This window comes from Episyrphus balteatus, chromosome 2 (genome assembly GCF_945859705.1).
Source record: "Episyrphus balteatus chromosome 2, idEpiBalt1.1, whole genome shotgun sequence".
Taxonomy (NCBI): Eukaryota; Metazoa; Arthropoda; class Insecta; order Diptera; family Syrphidae; genus Episyrphus; species Episyrphus balteatus.
Window position 1 is genome coordinate 108436342 of NC_079135.1, and position 17562 is coordinate 108453903.

The following is a 17562-nucleotide window of genomic DNA, read 5'->3' on the forward strand; positions in this document are numbered from 1 at the left end:
CATTATTCCAACATTAAAAGAGAACGAAATAAAAAGAAAAGATTGAATCGTGTTAAACTTTTTAAATAAGATTTTGAATTTTTATTTATTTTTTGGCGGTACGTACTCGCTTTGACGAACAAATTGAGGAACAAATGTTTCACTAAAACGACTAGAAGGAAAACGAATGGGTAGATACCAAATGATCAAAAACAAGTGGATACCAAACTTTATTTTATTCAGCCCTATCAGGAGTTTCACCCGAACCTCATTCCATTCGAAAAAAAAACCTTTTTTTTTTCTTTTCCCTTATTTTAAGTTTCACCTGGAAAAAAATCATGTTCGAAAAATTCCTCTTATTCGAATTTGGGCGAAATATCTCTCATTTGACAGCTTAGCATTTCACTTAAATTTTGGAGGCGATCGGTATCTGCCATAAAACCATTTTGGAAAAAAATCTCAAAAAGGACTAACGACTTTGTATGAACTATACATCAAATGAAATGGAAACATTTGAACGTTACATTGGTTTCGATGTTTCTTTCAAATAGCCAAACTTATTTAAACAATTTTTTCACATGAAAGCTGTGGTAGCAATAGCCGTATTTCCTTAAGTCTTCGAAGTCCAGTCAGTAAAAAAAAAAATTAAATTAAAAAAAAATAAAACAACAATATTATTTCATGGTATTCTAAAATATGGGCATTTTATTTTAGATATTTTTATTTTTCTTCTTTTTTTTAATTTCTTTTATTAATTTTAAAAATAGAACAGTGCTCTGCGTGCTTTTTTTTCAAAAATAATGCAATTTTATCTTTACTTTATTTGAAAGACATTTTTCCAATAAACGTTAGCTTTTAAAGATTTTGTTAATTTTTTTAATGAACAATACACGCGCAAACAAATAAGTGCTACAATGAAAGTTAAAAAATACTTTTTATTTAGATATTCGATTTTATCCATGGAATTTTAAAGAATTTCACAACAGGAAACATAAAGAAGATTTTTGTGGTGGCTCGGCACAAGCAATGGCGGAAGATGGCACTTTGTGCTAATATCACCATTGTATTGGCAAATAATGGCACGATGACATTTTGTGATCTCATTGCATTGGTTTTGATTAAAATAATATACCAGTTCGTTTGTTGTGGGCGGGGGTCAGTTGATACTGTAACGACTCCTACCAAAAACATTGCTAACACGCATACTTTCGAATGTTAGCGGCTTGTTAAGGCGTTGATCTCGTTTTTTGTAATACTCATTAAAGTCCAAACGTATGCCAAACAACTGCAAGTTGTGATCGTTATTGGAATTGAGCTCGAGTAAAAACTGTCGAACGGTTACTTCGTAGTCAAATCCGATTTTTTCGAGATTCTTCTGACAGCTGTTGAGACTTTGTTCAAAAATTTTGTGTTCTTCGTCTCGTTGCAGCTGCTGTTCGGCATTTACTCCGAATTCGCCAACTTTTTCAGATTGACGAATTGCCTCTTCAAATTCTTTTGTAGCTTTTAATTCTTTGAAGCATATATCGAAGAACTTATCTTGCCACACTTCGAGACGGGTTATGCCGAGGTAGACTTCTTCCATTTGGGCGGATAGAGCTTCTGACTTTGAGTCAAGGAATGCACCACTTTTGATGGTTGTTAGAAATTCATCGTGAGCGTGGAGTATGTCGTCAAGTGTTTTGGCTTGTTGAATTTTTTCCTGAAATTCAGCCCAAGAACACTCGATTACCTCGAAAAGAATGTAATACTGCATTTGGTGAATAAAGTGTATCATCTCGGAGGTAAATAAATGCAAGCGATACATTATTGGATTGAGTTGATTTTTTAACGTGCGGAGAGGCTAAAAGTAAAGGAAATTATTTATGATAAATGTTGACAAATATTTAAAGAAGAATGAAATAAATATTCTTTGGGACTAAAATAAAGGTTTCTTTGAAAATTATAATTTTAAAGGGAAAACTTATGAATAATAATTTTTAGCGATTTTGATTGAAATGTTTATGTTAACTTGCAGGCAAGACCTTAACTTTTAAATGAATCGGCATTATTATAAATTTTATTCGAATGGGAGATTTCTTAAGAATCCGGAAAAGAATTATTAAAAATATATCGTAATGAAAAATTTCATAAAAATTACTATTCGAAACCTTTATTAACCTTAGCTCCCATATTCCCATCATTGGCTTTTTGGGACTTTTTACAGAATTTAGAAAATACTCTTTCATCCAAAATTATTTTTCGAAGTCTCTTTATTCTTGGTCTCTATCTCAAATTTAATTACGGTTATCTCGCATTCGATTTTTTTTAGGAATTCTCAACTTGACCTATAATTACGGTGACCCTCCGTCTCGGTTTTTAAGAGTATTTTGTATTTCTAAAGCTTGTCCCGGGTTTTTATTTAAGAAACCCGGAACTTATGAGTGTCCCATATTTCGAATAATATACAACATATGGACCAGTAAAGAACCCAACTAAATTTCAATTTCAAAACTTTTAAGGAGATGTTAAAAGTAAAATTAAAATCTAAGATTTAAAAATTGTTTGAAAACAGTTCTAATGACAATGACAATGATCAATGATCAAAAATCATTGTCAACGACTTAAATGATTTCATAGAATCGTTTAAGAAACCGTAAATCTTAAATCTGTGTACTGTGTTCTGTGGTATAAAAAAATCTATGGGAAAATAGGTGTCAACTTTTTTTAAAAATATGCGCGTCTAATCTTGAGTTTCTTCAAATTGCTGCCACAAATGCATGTATTCCATCATTTTCTTGTTCTGTCATATCTAACAATAATTCTTCTTCGAAAAATTAAAATTAAAATTGAAATTGAAATTGAAATTGAAATTGAAATTGAAATTGAAATTGAAATTGAAATTGAAATTGAAATTGAAATTGAAATTGAAATTGAAATTGAAATTGAAATTGAAATTGAAATTGAAATTGAAATTGAAATTGAAATTGAAATGAAATTGAAATTGAAATTGAAATTGAAATTGAAATTGAAATTGAAATTGAAATTGAAATTGAAATTGAAATTGAAATTGAAATTGAAATTGAAATTGAAATTGAAATTGAAATTGAAATTGAAATTGAAATTGAAATTGAAATTGAAATTGAAATTGAAATTGAAATTGAAATTGAAATTGAAATTAAAATTAAAATTAAAATTAAAATTAAAATTAAAATTAAAATTAAAATTAAAATTAAAATTAAAATTAAAATTAAAATTAAAATTAAAATTAAAATTAAAATTAAAATTAAAATTAAAATTAAAATTAAAATTAAAATTAAAATTAAAATTAAAATTAAAATTAAAATTAAAATTAAAATTAAAATTAAAATTAAAATTAAAATTAAAATTAAAATTAAAATTAAAATTAAAATTAAAATTAAAATTAAAATTAAAATTAAAATTAAAATTAAAATTAAAATTAAAATTAAAATTAAAATTAAAATTAAAATACATAAAAATAAAAACATTCACAGGGTGATTCAGATGTAATGTGCCAAAAAGCTAGAGCGTGTAGGTTAGGTTAGGTTAGAGACAAGAAAAAAATCGTATGGGAGGGGGGACTATTCCCACTCGTTTAAAAAAAATTGACTTATTTTGGAAAAAAATTATTAAAAATCAACGGTTATACTTAGAATAACGTGCTTTATCTTTTTTTAAAGCCAATTCATGGGCGGCAAGCACCCCAGACATAGTAAAAAAAATTCTCATATAAGTTTTCAGGTGTTATCAATGAAAAAAGTTGATCAATTCAGGGAAAATCCAATAATGTGTCACTTTATGGTATCCTTATTCAAGTCTGAATGTTTAAAAAATAATTGACGAATGGTTAATGTTTCATAAATTAATTTATCAGCAAGTCCAGCCCCGAAAAAAACAGAAAATAAAGAGATTTTTTAGAAAAAAGTAGTTTTGGTTTTTTGTTAATTTCTCGAAAATGATAAGATAGTTTTGAATCTGGTTTTCTGTTTTTGTTTAAAAATAAATAAGAGCATCGAATTTTAAAATTTAAATTAGTACTTAATTACATATAATTTTGAAAAAAGTTAGTTTGAAATTTTTTTTTCCAATTTTTTTTTTTCAAAATTTTGATTTTAAAAATTAATTTTTCAAAAACTGTACCATAAAATGACTTTGTCTAAAATTTTTGTAAAAGATTAGGGTTTTGCCTTTACAAAAACGTAAAGCACGTTATTCTTAGTATAACCGTTGATTTTTATTAATTTATTTCCAAAATAAGTCAATTTTTTTTTAAATTGCCCCTCCCCGCTAAACGAGGGGGAATAGACCCCCGCCTCCCATACGATTTTTTTCTTGTCTCGACCTAACCTACACGCTCTAGCTTTTTGGCACATTACTCCTGAATCACCCTGTATAATCAATCCTCATAGCGAGCAAAGCTGTCGTAAACATTGTGAATCGAAAATAAAAAAAATTATTTTTTTTATGATACCGCCAATTTATTTGAAACAGAAATTCCAAATATAGTTATCGACCATCTCTGAAATTTTCAATCAAACAGAACTTCTTCACACACAAGCGTACTGACTTATCGTCTGACATACACCATATGTTTTTATGTCATGTCATGAATTCACTACCACTGCGCAAGACCAGAAAAGATTTTCGGATTCGTAAAGAAAATTTCAACAGCCCATTTTTTCTTCATACTACTTTTTATTAATATTATAAGCAGGTGCCTTCCTTCGCTGACGCATCATACCTCTTTTTTCATTCCAACAGTGAGTTCTTTATTTTTTAAATGAATATTGTTTAAGTAAAATTCTAATTGGAACACTACTCTATTTTAAAATCTAGGAAAAACCACTGTACTATAAAAATAATAATCAGTATCATGGCTCTAAGCAGTGACGCAGTATTCCAAAAAATCATCGATGGAGTTAAAGATAATGAAGCCAAAGCCAAGTCAGTGAATGCTGTTTTCCAATTTAAAATCACAAAAGATGGAAAAGTTTCAAAAGAATGGAGTAAGTAGTTTCTAGAGAGCTTTGTTTCTAAGAATATCTAAATATCATTTTCCACTTTTAATAGCTTTGGATTTAAAGAATGCCAAAGTATACCAGGGACCAGCAAAAGACATTAAAGTTGATACAACTTTGACAGTCGCCGATGAAGATATGGTTGACATTGCTTTGGGCAAACTTAATTCACAAGCTGCTTTCATGAAGGGCAAACTAAAGATTGCCGGAAACATTATGCTCACACAGAAATTGGCCCCTCTCCTCAAGACAGAATCTAAATTGTAGATTCTACCTGCTATACATTTTGTTTAGTCACAATTTTAGTCGTTAAGTGGAAAGTGGTTTTCTTTTTTGTTTTTGTAATAATTTAATAGTATTTCAGCACAGAGATAAAATAAAATAATAAAAAAGAACTTATTCGCATTTTTTGTGTTTGTTACACTTTTGTCAAAGCTAAATATTAATCTTATCGTAATTGCTGGGTGGCAAAAAAGATTAATATTTTAATCTTTAAAAGCCTTTTGTTTTTATTACCATGTTAAGGTTTCACATTAGTTTATTTATAAATCAAAGGTTAAGCGAATGTACAACTTTGTGCACTGAGCAAAGGTCAATTTTTGTAATGCAAACAGTATGCAATATGCCTTTGCTTTTTTATGATAAATTAAAGTCTAGCTACTGAATTATTTAGAAGCGACGAAACAAAAATTAAAATTTATAGGTGTCTACAAACTTTTATTGAAGCATTTATTTTGGATTTCTTAAGTATTTTATCCTTGTTGTAACTTTGTTTATCAGTAATATTTATTACCATTAGTATAATCGGTGACGTCATAGTACGCTCAAAAGCATTCATATATGTTTTAGAAGAAGCTGATAGTTCGATGTCGATTATTAAACTAATGAATTATCAAATGAAATATTTTTAAATGAATTTATTTGTTATCAAATGAAATGCATGACTGAATCGCACGAGATAGTTTAACAGATAAAGTTGCTTGAAATTTTTAAGCTTTTTATTTGTAAAGGTATAATTTTAGAAGAAATAAAATGCACGACTGGGTCGCACGTACATATATGCTCTCGTAGTTCAAAGTATTTATATTTTAAATATCTATTGAAAAAAGATTTTGGTTAAGTTTTGAGAGAAAATATACAAAAATTGACGACAACCATGTACATTTTTTTTTCGGGCTGTTGAATTCAAATAAAAGTATGAAATTGAGTTTTTATAATATTTTAACTGTTAATCAATTTGTAGTGAAATACAAAATATTTTGACTAATTAATTGTTACCAATCATTAGGCAATGATTTAGGGAAAGAATTGTAAAAAACAAAAATCAATTATTGACGAAGGAAGCAAAAACTGGGAATATTCAAAATTTCACAAGAACTGCAAGTTACAAAATTTTGAGAGCCTTTAAGTTGGGCTTTCTGCATATCGACGGTTAAACTTCATAACCTCGTAAGTCGTTTTTGCAAGTTTTTCAGAAATCAAAAAACAAAATGTTGTGTTTCTTGTTTTTGTTTAGTTTAGTTTATATATATTTTGTCAAAATGAGACAACAAAAGGTACAAAAATTTGTTTTTAAATTACAAAATTAAAAAAAAGATAAATAACAACATACATTATGTATATAGATAACAAGAATATAAATAAGATTTGAAAATAAATTAAAATATAAATGAGATGAAATAAATTGTTAATACATTTTTAAATTACTAAGAAAACGAATAACTAGGTATATGAAATTATTGACTTTAAACAATGAAAATAGAAAAACGACAAAGGCAACGTATCACGAAGATTCTTCATCTATCATTTTTTGCAAGATTTTTTTCTTAAAGCATTCTCTACTTATGTCAAATGAGAACAGGTCAGAGTATTTATTAAAAGTTTTTGAACATCTATTAAATGATTCATGGGAGGCATAATTAGTCTTTGAAAATGTTTCCTTTAAAAATCTGGTATGTCTTAGAGTGCGCACATTAGAATTGATTGTAATTTTAGAACATAAGTACGAGGATTCAATATTTTCTTTGAGAAGATCAAACGCGAATAGAGCCTCTGATAACTTCCTTCGATTAGCAAGACTACACATATCAATGAGCCTTAGACGATGAGAGTATCGAGGTAGCACATACGACTCAGTGCTCCATCCAAGACCTCTTAATGCAAACAGCAAAAATTGCTTTTGGACAGATTCAAGTTTTTTAACATCAATATCATAAAAAGGAGACAAAATAACACTACAATACTCTAACAAAGGGCGGACCAAAGAACAGTAAATTGCTTTAGTGATATAAGGGTCATTGAATTCAATTGATCTTCTTTTAACAAACCCTAGCATACACATACTTTTAGAGTGTATTTTGTCAATTTGTTCTTTAAAAGTGAGTTTTTTGTCTACAATAATGCCAAGGTCTTTTATTTCTTCCTTTCGAACCAATATCTGTCCAACAATGGTGTAGTTGAAAATTATTGGATTTTTTTTCCTTAAGAACGAAATAACGTTACACTTATCAACATTAAGTGACATTCCATTCATTTTACACCAACTTACAAGTGTGTTTAGACATTCCTGTAACAAAAAACCATCAACATCAGCATTAACATTTTGAAACAACTTAAGATCGTCGGCATATAAAAGGTATCTACATCCTTTCAACAATGAGGGCAAGTCATTAATGAAAACCAAAAAAAGTAGAGGCCCAAGATGGCTGCCCTGAGGTACTCCCGAAGTTACATATATTTCACGAGATATAACATCACAAAACCTAACACACTGTGTTCTGTTAGATAAATAGGACGCAATCCAATTTAACAAAGTTGAATGAATACCATGTTTTTTTAACTTTAGAAGAAGTAAGCAATGGTCCACTCTGTCGAAAGCTTTGCTAAAGTCGGTGTAGATTGCATCAACCTGGTTGCCCTTCTCCATTTCTAAAGGAATATGGGATGTATAATCAGCTAAATTGGTGATTGTGGATCTACCCTTAAAGAATCCATGTTGATGCTCACTAATGGCCGACTTAAGTGCTAAACTAAGCTTATCAGTAACCATTTTTTCAAATAACTTGGGAATAGACGACAGTATTGCAATTCCGCGATAATTTTGTATATTTGACCTATCACCGTTTTTAAAAATTGGTATTAAAAATGAATTTCGCCAAGTATTAGGAAAAATGCCGCTAGAAAGTGAATGATTGAACAGTTTAAGTAAGGGTTCAGCAATTTTATCAGCAGTGTTACGGAGGAACAATGGTGGAATGCCATCGGGACCGCTGTTTTTACTAATATCAATTGATTTCAGTTCCCTAACAAGGTCTACCATAGAAATGACCATGAAACCAACATTGCAGTTACTTTCCAAAATATGATGGAAATTATTTTCGTCAAATGTTAAGGGTTTTTGGTAAACTGTTTCAAAGAAAGAAGCAAATAATTCACAAATATCCTTTGTTTCAGTGCATACGCTATTTTCCAAATGCATTGCCGTAGGAAAGTTAGACACATTTCGTTTTAAGTTGACAAATTTATAAAAATAACGAGGATTTTTTCTAATAACAGATCCAGTTTTAACAATATATTGATCATAACGTAATTTGTCGTACACTTTAAATTCATCATTATAGCTTAAGAAAGTGTTATAATCAGTTGAGTTATCAGAGGGATCTATCAATGTTTGAATTTTGTCATTCCTGAAAAATGCTCAGAACAACATTGTTAAGCTGAATATACCAAAAGATAGCTCTGAATTTTCTGAATTGTTTGCATTAATAATATTTTTTCGAATTTTTAGACTTACGAGGTTATGAAGTTTAACCGTCGATATTTCGTTTAAGCCATTACTTTTGCGATGTCCTGTATGTATGTTGTTCTTGTAGTTTTTATTTTGCACTCCTTGGCTTCTTTTGGGGTAGTGATACATATTCGATGTTATTTTGACAATGAATCCAGTATTTTATGAAGAGTAGGTGTGAGTAGCTTTTCAGGATACTTTTATTTAATAGCTCTTCTTCTGTCCAAAATTAACTTAATTCATTACTTCTCTGCATTTCAAAATATTATAAACCAGAGCAAGGATTTAGAAATAATAATGATGGAAACACTTCAAGGATATTTTATGAACAGGGGAGTTATGTCTATAGTTACTTGATTCATCTTGATTATTGCAGCTTTTTTATTTTTTTAGCATATCGGATATGACCGCGTAGACTTTGTTTCTGTTAATTCGTTTAAAATCTTTCCATCAATCATAGTTAAAAAGAGATTGTAAGTCACAATAATATAGTTGTTTCTTAATTAACTTGATATAATGTGTTAATTTTCTTTAATCCAGTTAAAAGCAATAAATAAATATGAATTAAACTACGTATTCAATTTAAAGTCGAAAAAGTGTGCAAAAAGTGGTATTTCAAAAATTATTAAATAACAATTAAAAAATTTTTTTAAAAATAATTGCACCCGAAAAATGAATATCACAAGCACTTTTGCATGAACGGGCCACTGTTCGAAAGGGACCATTTCATTTAAAACCCCAATTAATTTAAAACAATGGTAAACCAAACGAAAAAAGTTTGGCACATTCACTATAAATCATCTCGTGTAAATTATCTGATTGCGAAAGAAGTTTGTGCGTTCGATGGGTATTATCTCTATCTCTACTTAATTTAAGACCATTTAACCACTTTGTTATTTTATAATTGTTTCCTCTTCAAACGCATACATTTTTTTTATAAAAGAAAAGAAGTTTTGAAATTGCACTAACCTTAGCATTGCACATTTGATCTTTCCATATTTTGGACGACAGCAAAAACTCGATATGTTTCATGCGCCATAATGGTTTGAATAGAATTTGATAATTATCCATCGACGGATCTAACATCGTTGCCAAGGGCCCACGAACTGTGTACTGCAATGAAAGAATATCCCAACCAGTGTCACCATCATACGGATGCAACAATCTAACATCTAAATGATTGAGAATTTCTGGGTCATCGTATTGTGCGTTTGTGTTTCGAATGGCCGCATCCAAAATCGATGACAAATCATAAGAGTATAATTCTTTTGCAGGTTTGTCTAGCTCTGATCTAAAATTGAAAATATTTGCCAATTAGTATCAACTTTTAATGGAAAAAGATTATTTTAGAAAAACTTACTTTAGATTTTCCATAAGAATTCCAATAAAATCGCCTTGACCTAGAAGCAAATACCTTCGCATTGCCTGTAAATGCTCCAATAATTTGTGCGGCCCCATTACAATGTCCAACACCCTTTTCGATGTATTTAAATACACCGAATCAATAGTTGAATGGAGTTTTGTGTCAGCCACTTTGGAAAATATATTTTCCGCTAAAAATTGAAATCAGAATCAAATGCAGAAATGCAAAATAAAATATGTCAATGGCTTGCTTACCATTTAATTCAAAGCACTGCCTCAATTCTTCTCGTCCTTTGACAGGTGATTTATCTTCACATATTTCACGCAGGAAGTTAATACTCTTTCCGGTGATTAGAATTTTATTCGCCATATCAGTAGAAATGAAATCCGGCAACATTGAAGTCCGCACTCGGTACTTGTCATGCCACAGACGATCCGGACTCACTTCAGACAGACATTCAATAAAGAATTCACCATGTGGATCGCATATTTCTCCTTCCAGTAACCAACGAGATAACATCTGTTGCAGAGGTCCACAAATAGCAAGAAGCATTTCCTTCACAACCGACTTAACCATGGGATCGCCATTGCTTAAAAAACTATGAACTATAGAAGCCAATGCCCCTCCTTTTTTCTCCTGGCAAGCTTCTGCAATCGTAGCAAGCCACTGTAGACGTTGCAACGGGTCCACAGACCATACGAGAATCTTCATTAGTGTGACTTTCTCAACGGGTGCCAATGTGGACATCCATTCTTGTCTTTCTGTCTTTCTTTGCTTATTTAACTAGAAAGTACATTTTTTGAGCAACATTTTAGTTTAATTTGATTTTAATATATTTAAATAATTTTGTACCTGTTCCTGCAACATAGCAACCATTCCATAATACTTTGTTAGCTCCGTCTTCAATGCGGATATAAACCCCTGTCCCATCAGACCCAATGCACACAGACCACTCTTTGTGTCTGTATAAGATTGCACCTGATCATGGTAATAACTAGAAGAAACAAAAATTCAAAATCGTCTATTCACTATACCTTCTCTTTTAAATTTGTTTCTTACCCTAATTCAGATAGTCGTAGTAACATTCCAGCTTGCACTACATTTAATTTCTTAGCTTTTGTATCTAATTTAAATGCTCCCGATATCACGTCTTTTTTAAGATACTTCCCCTGTATTCCAGTAAAAGCGTAAATTACATTTTGAACAATATCATCATTTAAATCATTTTGTGCTTCACGCAAGGCTTGCTGACTTAAATGTGCATCTTTGCTACCAGTATCGCTGCTATCCGATTGTAATTGGTGATTATTGTGTGTGGTTCGGAGAGTTGAGATCTTGAGGTTACTATCGACGGGAGGACTATTCATTGTTGAGCTCTGAAAATAAAGAGAATATATTGTCAAAGATTGGATAAGTAAGGATTTTTCAAAAAAAAAAAAAAAAAATTAAATGAAAAACTAGGAGTTTATTTTCAAAGATTTGTTAATATCTTCCATTGGAGTCCATGAAGATCAGCATCCCAATATTTCGCATCGAAGATGTTCGAAAATACGCCAAAATACTTTGAAAAGCCTTTTGGCGAGCCGAGTCGCTCTTGGAGTTCTCACTGCTATTTTTATGTGCTTTATAACGTTTTTCCGCGGTCTGATGAATGCTCAAAAATATCTCGTATCAAAACATTTTTTCAAGAATGTTCTAAGCTGCAAAATTTCTGATGGAAATTTATACTTTGAGCAAAGCGAGACATTCAGTTTAAGTTTGGTTGTCTAGGATGTATCAAAATTATTAATGCCATAACAATTAGCAAGTTTTTGCCACTCCTGAATGCAATGTGCGTTATTTGCTATCATGTGCCTTAGAATAATTTTTGGCAATCGATCCTCGTCCATTTCCATCACTTTAAGTACATATTTGAAGTGTAACCTGTAAGGGGCGGGCAGACTGTCTCCAAGTGAATCATTTGGGGGTGCTCTTAGGTAACCTAAATATTCGTTTAATGCAGTAATGCTGAAATTTTTCTAATGGCTCAGAATAGCTATGTCCCCAAATTTATGCAGCACACAAAAAACCGTCTGGGCAGTTGCTCGTAAAAATTTTTGCTTACAGCTATGGGATACAAATTTGTTTTGAATGCAAGGACTCCAGACTGAACTTAAAGCCAATTAAGCTTCTGATAATTTAACTTTCAGGTGTTTTTCCGTACTCAGATTATCTGAGGGATCTACATTATTCAAAGCGTGATGGTAACAAAATCAACTGTCAGCCCATATAACCTAAGGTCCATGCTTCCTTTCTCGAGAATCTACCTCCACCGTTTTTGAATACGAAAATGTTTGTCTTTTCAAGATTCACCAATAAATTTCAGGCTTTGCAATACTTTTTAAGTATGTTGATCATAAGTTGCAAACTTGTAACTGAACTAGCAAGAAAAACAATTTCGTCAGCATACATACATAAGTCCTGGAATATACCTTAAGTAATTTTGTGTCCTTTTAAAACCATTAACAGTGTTTTGACTTTTTTTTATGCAAGTTCGATGTAAGAGAACCCACATAATTTGTGCTGTACTCTCTTTATTCCGAACTATATTAATGTTGTTATACAGATAGCTGTGCATTATCCAAAATACACCATTTGATGATAAAAGTTTTTGTGTACTTAGATATCGGATGATCCATATCCGAGGACTACATTGACCCTTAACGGAGTTAGCTTTAGAGAACATGGATTTAGCTCCTTAAAAGTTAGAATTTCTAGACAAAATCGAGAAAGAAAATGATTTATTGATAGTTACCGGATTTACCTTCTGATTACCAAATCCATGCAAAGCCGGTCTTCCTATTGTCACTCCGGGATTAAAATGATGCGTCGGCTTTTGTAACATACTCGAACGAATCGAATTCAATGCCGAACTAACTCCCGGCCCATTATTATCCTGGTTATTTGTGATTGCATTATTGAAACCATTTGTGGATAAAGACATCATATTATTTTGTGAATCGGCCATAAAATATAAAAATGTTAACAAAGCACTTCTTTGTCTTTGATCTGTTTGCTATAATAAAAAAGAAGAAAAGTGAATTGTAAAGAAACTATGAGACAAAACAAAAGAAAGTAACAACTTACACTTGTTTTTAATTGTTCATAGAGATTCAAAAATAATGTTGCACTGCTCTGTGAGCCACTGGTATTTGTTAAATGGCTTGAAATCTTCGATACCAGCGAAGTCTCATTGTATGGCAAAGAACTGCCCAAACCAGTCGGACAATTCGATATGTATTGTGTTACGTTTCCAAGCACTTGCCCTTAAAAGAGAGAGAAAATCAAGTCAGTTTTTATGGACAACTCAAGAAGTCAAACGAACAAAGGTACAGTTGAAACTCCATTAACCGGGATGGTCGGGACCGAGAATTTTTTTTTCAAGAAAAAAATTATATGAATTTAAGTTAACATAAAAAAAAAATTATTAAAAGAAAACAAAAAAAATTATTCGATAAAACGTAGCAATTCATATTTTTCTTTGAACATATACCTATATTACAAAATCACGAGATCAATTCGATTATTATAAACTTTAAGGTAAATTAAATAAAATGCACGACTGTGTCGCAGTATTTGCTCTTGTAGTTCAAAACACTTATGTTTTAAATAAATTTTGTTGATGTTGGGTAAGAGCCGATATTTAAGGCAAAAGTTTGTTAAATTAATTTTTTTCTTGTTATTTGACTTTTTATTTATAAAAAACTAAAAATGCAGTTTTATTGCAATTGCTTTCAATATGACGTCTGCAAAGTTTAATCATAATCCTTAGAGCCGTTTTCGAGTAGTTTGCTATAACTTGAAAAATTTTTAAGGGAGGTACACTTTTTAAGCGAGATATAAAAAAACAAAAAAAAGAAAAAAAACTTTCAGAATTCTATCAAAATCATCTGTACCAAATTTGTAAAAAATCCGTCCACCCATTTAGGCTGTGGAAATGTATTGCGAGACCCACTTTTTCGGACTTCTCCATCATCCTAATGTTGGTTTTGATTTTTTTCGACACGAAACCAATACTTGCCCTATAGAGCAAGTAAAAAATTGTTGCACAATTGTGTGACGGGGGATTTCACCCGTTTTTTTTTCGATAGAATTAATGTAAAAGTGGTGAACTAGCAGTATATCCTGATATGTTATTCCAGGATAATTCTACTTTCAAAAAAAAAAAAAAAAACTAAGAAAAAAAGACCCTACTACAAAAAAATTTAAAATCTTTTCTTGTGCCAATTTTGTATTTTTAGCTAAATTTTCACGGGACACTACTTTGGACATTATCCAATGCAAACATTAGATACAAAACAAAACACAACAAGGAAAGTATATTATCGGTCTGTTAGATGCAATTATAAACACGTAATTCCATTAGTTTGGAGAAGTGAAGGAACTTCTTCTGTCCTGTTCTCATGTTACGGATAGTAGGGTTTATTATGGATAATAGAGTGGAGTGGAGTGATAACCAAAATGTGAGTATGCAGTTTTATATTCTTATGCGTTCTTATAAAGAATTCAAAAGTCTGGTTTTTGCGAGAATAAATATAGCGAATATTTCCAATTACTGTGACACAAATTAATATTCTGAATATAAGGACTGATGCTCTGTTATTTCACCTAAGTCTGAAAAGCCATTTAAACTAACCATTCGGCTCTATTTTTGAGAGTTCTGAATTAAAATTAAAAAAAAAAAACAAAACAGTAAACAGAAAAGTCTTCAAAACAAAGCTGCAGCTTATATCTTGAGTTTTATTTGTCGCATCGTCAAGATGGATGTCTTCATGCTTTGGGGAATTTTCAGAGCATCAGTGTTTTATCAGAATGTGAATTTGTGCCAATTCAGCCTAATCGCATTGGAAATAATAGCGACATTTAATCTCCCGAAAACCATATCTATAAAGCAGCAATTTAAAGCTGCCAGACTTTTGAATTTGTTATTCGAACGCATAAGGCTATAAAACTCCCAAAATTTTCTATAGGCTCTTAGACTAATTGGGCCAGATTGATAGTCATATTTTAAAAGCGATTCTAACTTAGACTGGAGTCTAAAGTTATTACCCAGTTTAGTAGCAGCTCTTTTCCATAGAAAAATGATTTAGAAGTGGGTCTTAATTGTCTTTCCAGGCACTTCAGCCAAGTGTTTCTAATTTTCTTGTTTTCTCAGGGAATGAAGCAAACAACAAAACAAAAAATCAACAAATAACAAAGTATCAAATGGAATTTCTGTATTTTTAAAGTTTCAACTTGTAATTCTTTGAAAAATCTTTAAAATATCAATTAAAAACAAAATAACCTACTGTGATTGTTGGGACAAACATTTTTGCAAAGTTTCTCCAGCAAATCGTAAATGTCCTTGTAGTTTGCACGGTTCGTCATGATGATAAAGCCAATTTGCCTTAATTGGGTTTCTTATTTAATTGACTAAAACTTTTTCTTTGGAGCAATTTAATTGCTCGACTCGAAAATAAACACACAATGAAGAAAATATACAGAAAAAAATCAAAGTAGAAAAAAAAACAAATTTTTTTGCAAAATTCCAATAGACAAATAAAAAAGTGCGGCAGCTAAAAGGATGGAAATAGACTTTTATTAAAAATAATTGAGGAGTTGAACTAGGGGCAAGTAATGTTTTGAAATTTTGGGTTATATTTATTTTTAATTATTAAGAATAAAATTGAAATAAAATTAGAAAACAGCGAGGAAATTACGGGCCGCGCAGTTTTCTGTTAGGTGATTTTTTTTTTGTCTTGCAAGAAAATTTGAAAACAAACTTTTTTGACAACGACGTTTTGGTTTTGGCATTTGGTTGGAAAACAGGGGATGTTATATAAAATTTCGATAACAATATCGATTTAGAGTTATCGATTATAGAAATTGGGTCACAATGGTGAAAAAGTATTTTTTATTTATTTATTTATTTTTGCTTGAATTTTCTGTTTCAAGCCTGGTACGCAGCTCGCGCTAAATTTTAGCTCCCATACAAATTATCGAAAAATTGTATCCGAGCTAAAATGGATCCCATACAAATTATCGATAACTTGTATGGGAATTTTATCTCGGCTAAAATTTAGCTCGATCTGCGTACCAGGCTTCAACTAGGGAATTTCCAGTTCTAAGCTGTTGAGGATAAAGGCTTAACTACATTGACTCAAAAAGTGAAAAAGTACAGAAGTGAAAATTTTCAAACGCAATTTTGTATAGTTTTTCGGGCTCGAAAATTAAAACAAATGATGCAAAAAACTTATTTTGTGGTCTAAAAAACAATTTCTATACTCTTTTCCACAAAACAATTGCGCTAGAAGGAAACAAAATTTTCACTTTTGTACTTTTTCAAAAAGTGGTGAATGTAGTTAAAGCCTGGTACGCTGCTCGCGCTAAATTTTAGCCGATATAAAATTCCCATACAAGTTATCGATAATTTGTATGAGACTCAATTTAGCTCGGCTAAAATTTTTCGAAAATTTGTATGGGAGCTAAAATTTAGCGCGAGCTGCGTACCAGGCTTTAAACGTTGTATTTAGCTTTTAAAAAATGTTTGTTTACCTCTTCACCAGTGCAGATTGACACATGGAATCACGGCACCTGGTGGATAGCGCCAAAACCTTAAAGTGATATAGATTATTTTCTGATTTGCCGTTCAAGCCTGGTACGCTGTTCACGCTTAAGCCTGGTACGCAGCTCGCGCTAAATTTTAGCTCCCATACAAATTATCGAAAAATTTTATCTGAGCTAAAATGGATCCCATACAAGTTATCGATAACTTGTATGGGAATTTTAGCTCCCATACAAATTATCGAAAATTTTTAGCCGAGATAAAATGGATCCCATACAAGTTATCGATAACTTGTATGGGAATTTTATCTCAGCTAAATTTTAGCGCGAGCAGCGTACCAGGCTTTACTATAGATAAGAAGAGGTGCGTTCACGATCTATTGTAACAAAATAATATTTTACATTTTACTAGGCCTGTTGCACCACATCGTGAATACCCCTATAATGATCATAAGAAAAAAGTTTGTATAGAGAACTGTCTGATGAAAAAAAAAGATGGCTTCCTAAGTTTTTGACAGCTGCCCTATTGAAATTAGCCGTTTTTTATTATCACTTGATCCATATAGATCATTGATTAAAATGTATTACATCAACTACATGAGATCTTGCTTTTCATCAGGATCACGAATCGTGATCTTGCTTTTCATCAGGATCACGAATCGTGATCTTGCAAGATCTCATGTAGTTGTTGTAATACATTTTAATCAATGATCTATATGGATCAAGTGATAATAAAAAACGGCTATTGTTGGTATAGAAAAAATTGTCTCGGAAATTGTTGTTGCTTTTGACTTTTATTACTCCATTTTGTAAAATGGCTACTCTAAAGCCTG

The 17562-nt window shown here is 31.0% G+C and overlaps 2 protein-coding genes across 2 annotated transcripts; one reads left to right on the forward strand and one right to left on the reverse strand.

Annotated features, from left to right (window-relative positions):
* Window positions 1–894: 894 nt before the first annotated feature.
* On the reverse strand, window positions 895–15923 carry LOC129908603 (gamma-tubulin complex component 3). Its single transcript, XM_055985224.1, has 9 exons — window positions 15475–15923; window positions 13274–13452; window positions 12951–13202; window positions 11207–11523; window positions 11000–11141; window positions 10402–10930; window positions 10145–10337; window positions 9754–10075; window positions 895–1822 (listed from the first exon to the last, which is right to left on the reverse strand). Exons 1-9 carry the CDS (start codon window positions 15551–15553, stop codon window positions 1136–1138), a joined length of 2700 nt encoding a protein of 899 aa, XP_055841199.1. The 5' UTR covers window positions 15554–15923; the 3' UTR covers window positions 895–1135.
* On the forward strand, window positions 4597–5392 carry LOC129908604 (peroxisomal multifunctional enzyme type 2). Its single transcript, XM_055985225.1, has 3 exons — window positions 4597–4739; window positions 4816–4985; window positions 5050–5392. Exons 2-3 carry the CDS (start codon window positions 4853–4855, stop codon window positions 5262–5264), a joined length of 348 nt encoding a protein of 115 aa, XP_055841200.1. The 5' UTR covers window positions 4597–4739; window positions 4816–4852; the 3' UTR covers window positions 5265–5392.
* Window positions 15924–17562: the final 1639 nt, after the last annotated feature.

Bases quoted from the DNA above. Each gene is read 5' to 3' on its own strand.
- LOC129908603 (XM_055985224.1), bottom strand. From the start codon at position 15,553: ATGACGAACCGTGCAAACTACAAGGACATTTACGATTTGCTGGAGAAA. The intron at 10,931-10,999 runs GTACAAAATTAT...TGTACTTTCTAG, and splicing joins TTGCTATGTTGCAGGAACAG to TTAAATAAGCAAAGAAAGAC. The intron at 10,076-10,144 runs GTAAGTTTTTCT...TTTCAATTTTAG, and splicing joins ATTCTTATGGAAAATCTAAA to ATCAGAGCTAGACAAACCTG.
- LOC129908604 (XM_055985225.1), top strand. From the start codon at position 4,853: ATGGCTCTAAGCAGTGACGCAGTATTCCAAAAAATCATCGATGGAGTT. The intron at 4,986-5,049 runs GTAAGTAGTTTC...CACTTTTAATAG, and splicing joins AAAAGTTTCAAAAGAATGGA to CTTTGGATTTAAAGAATGCC.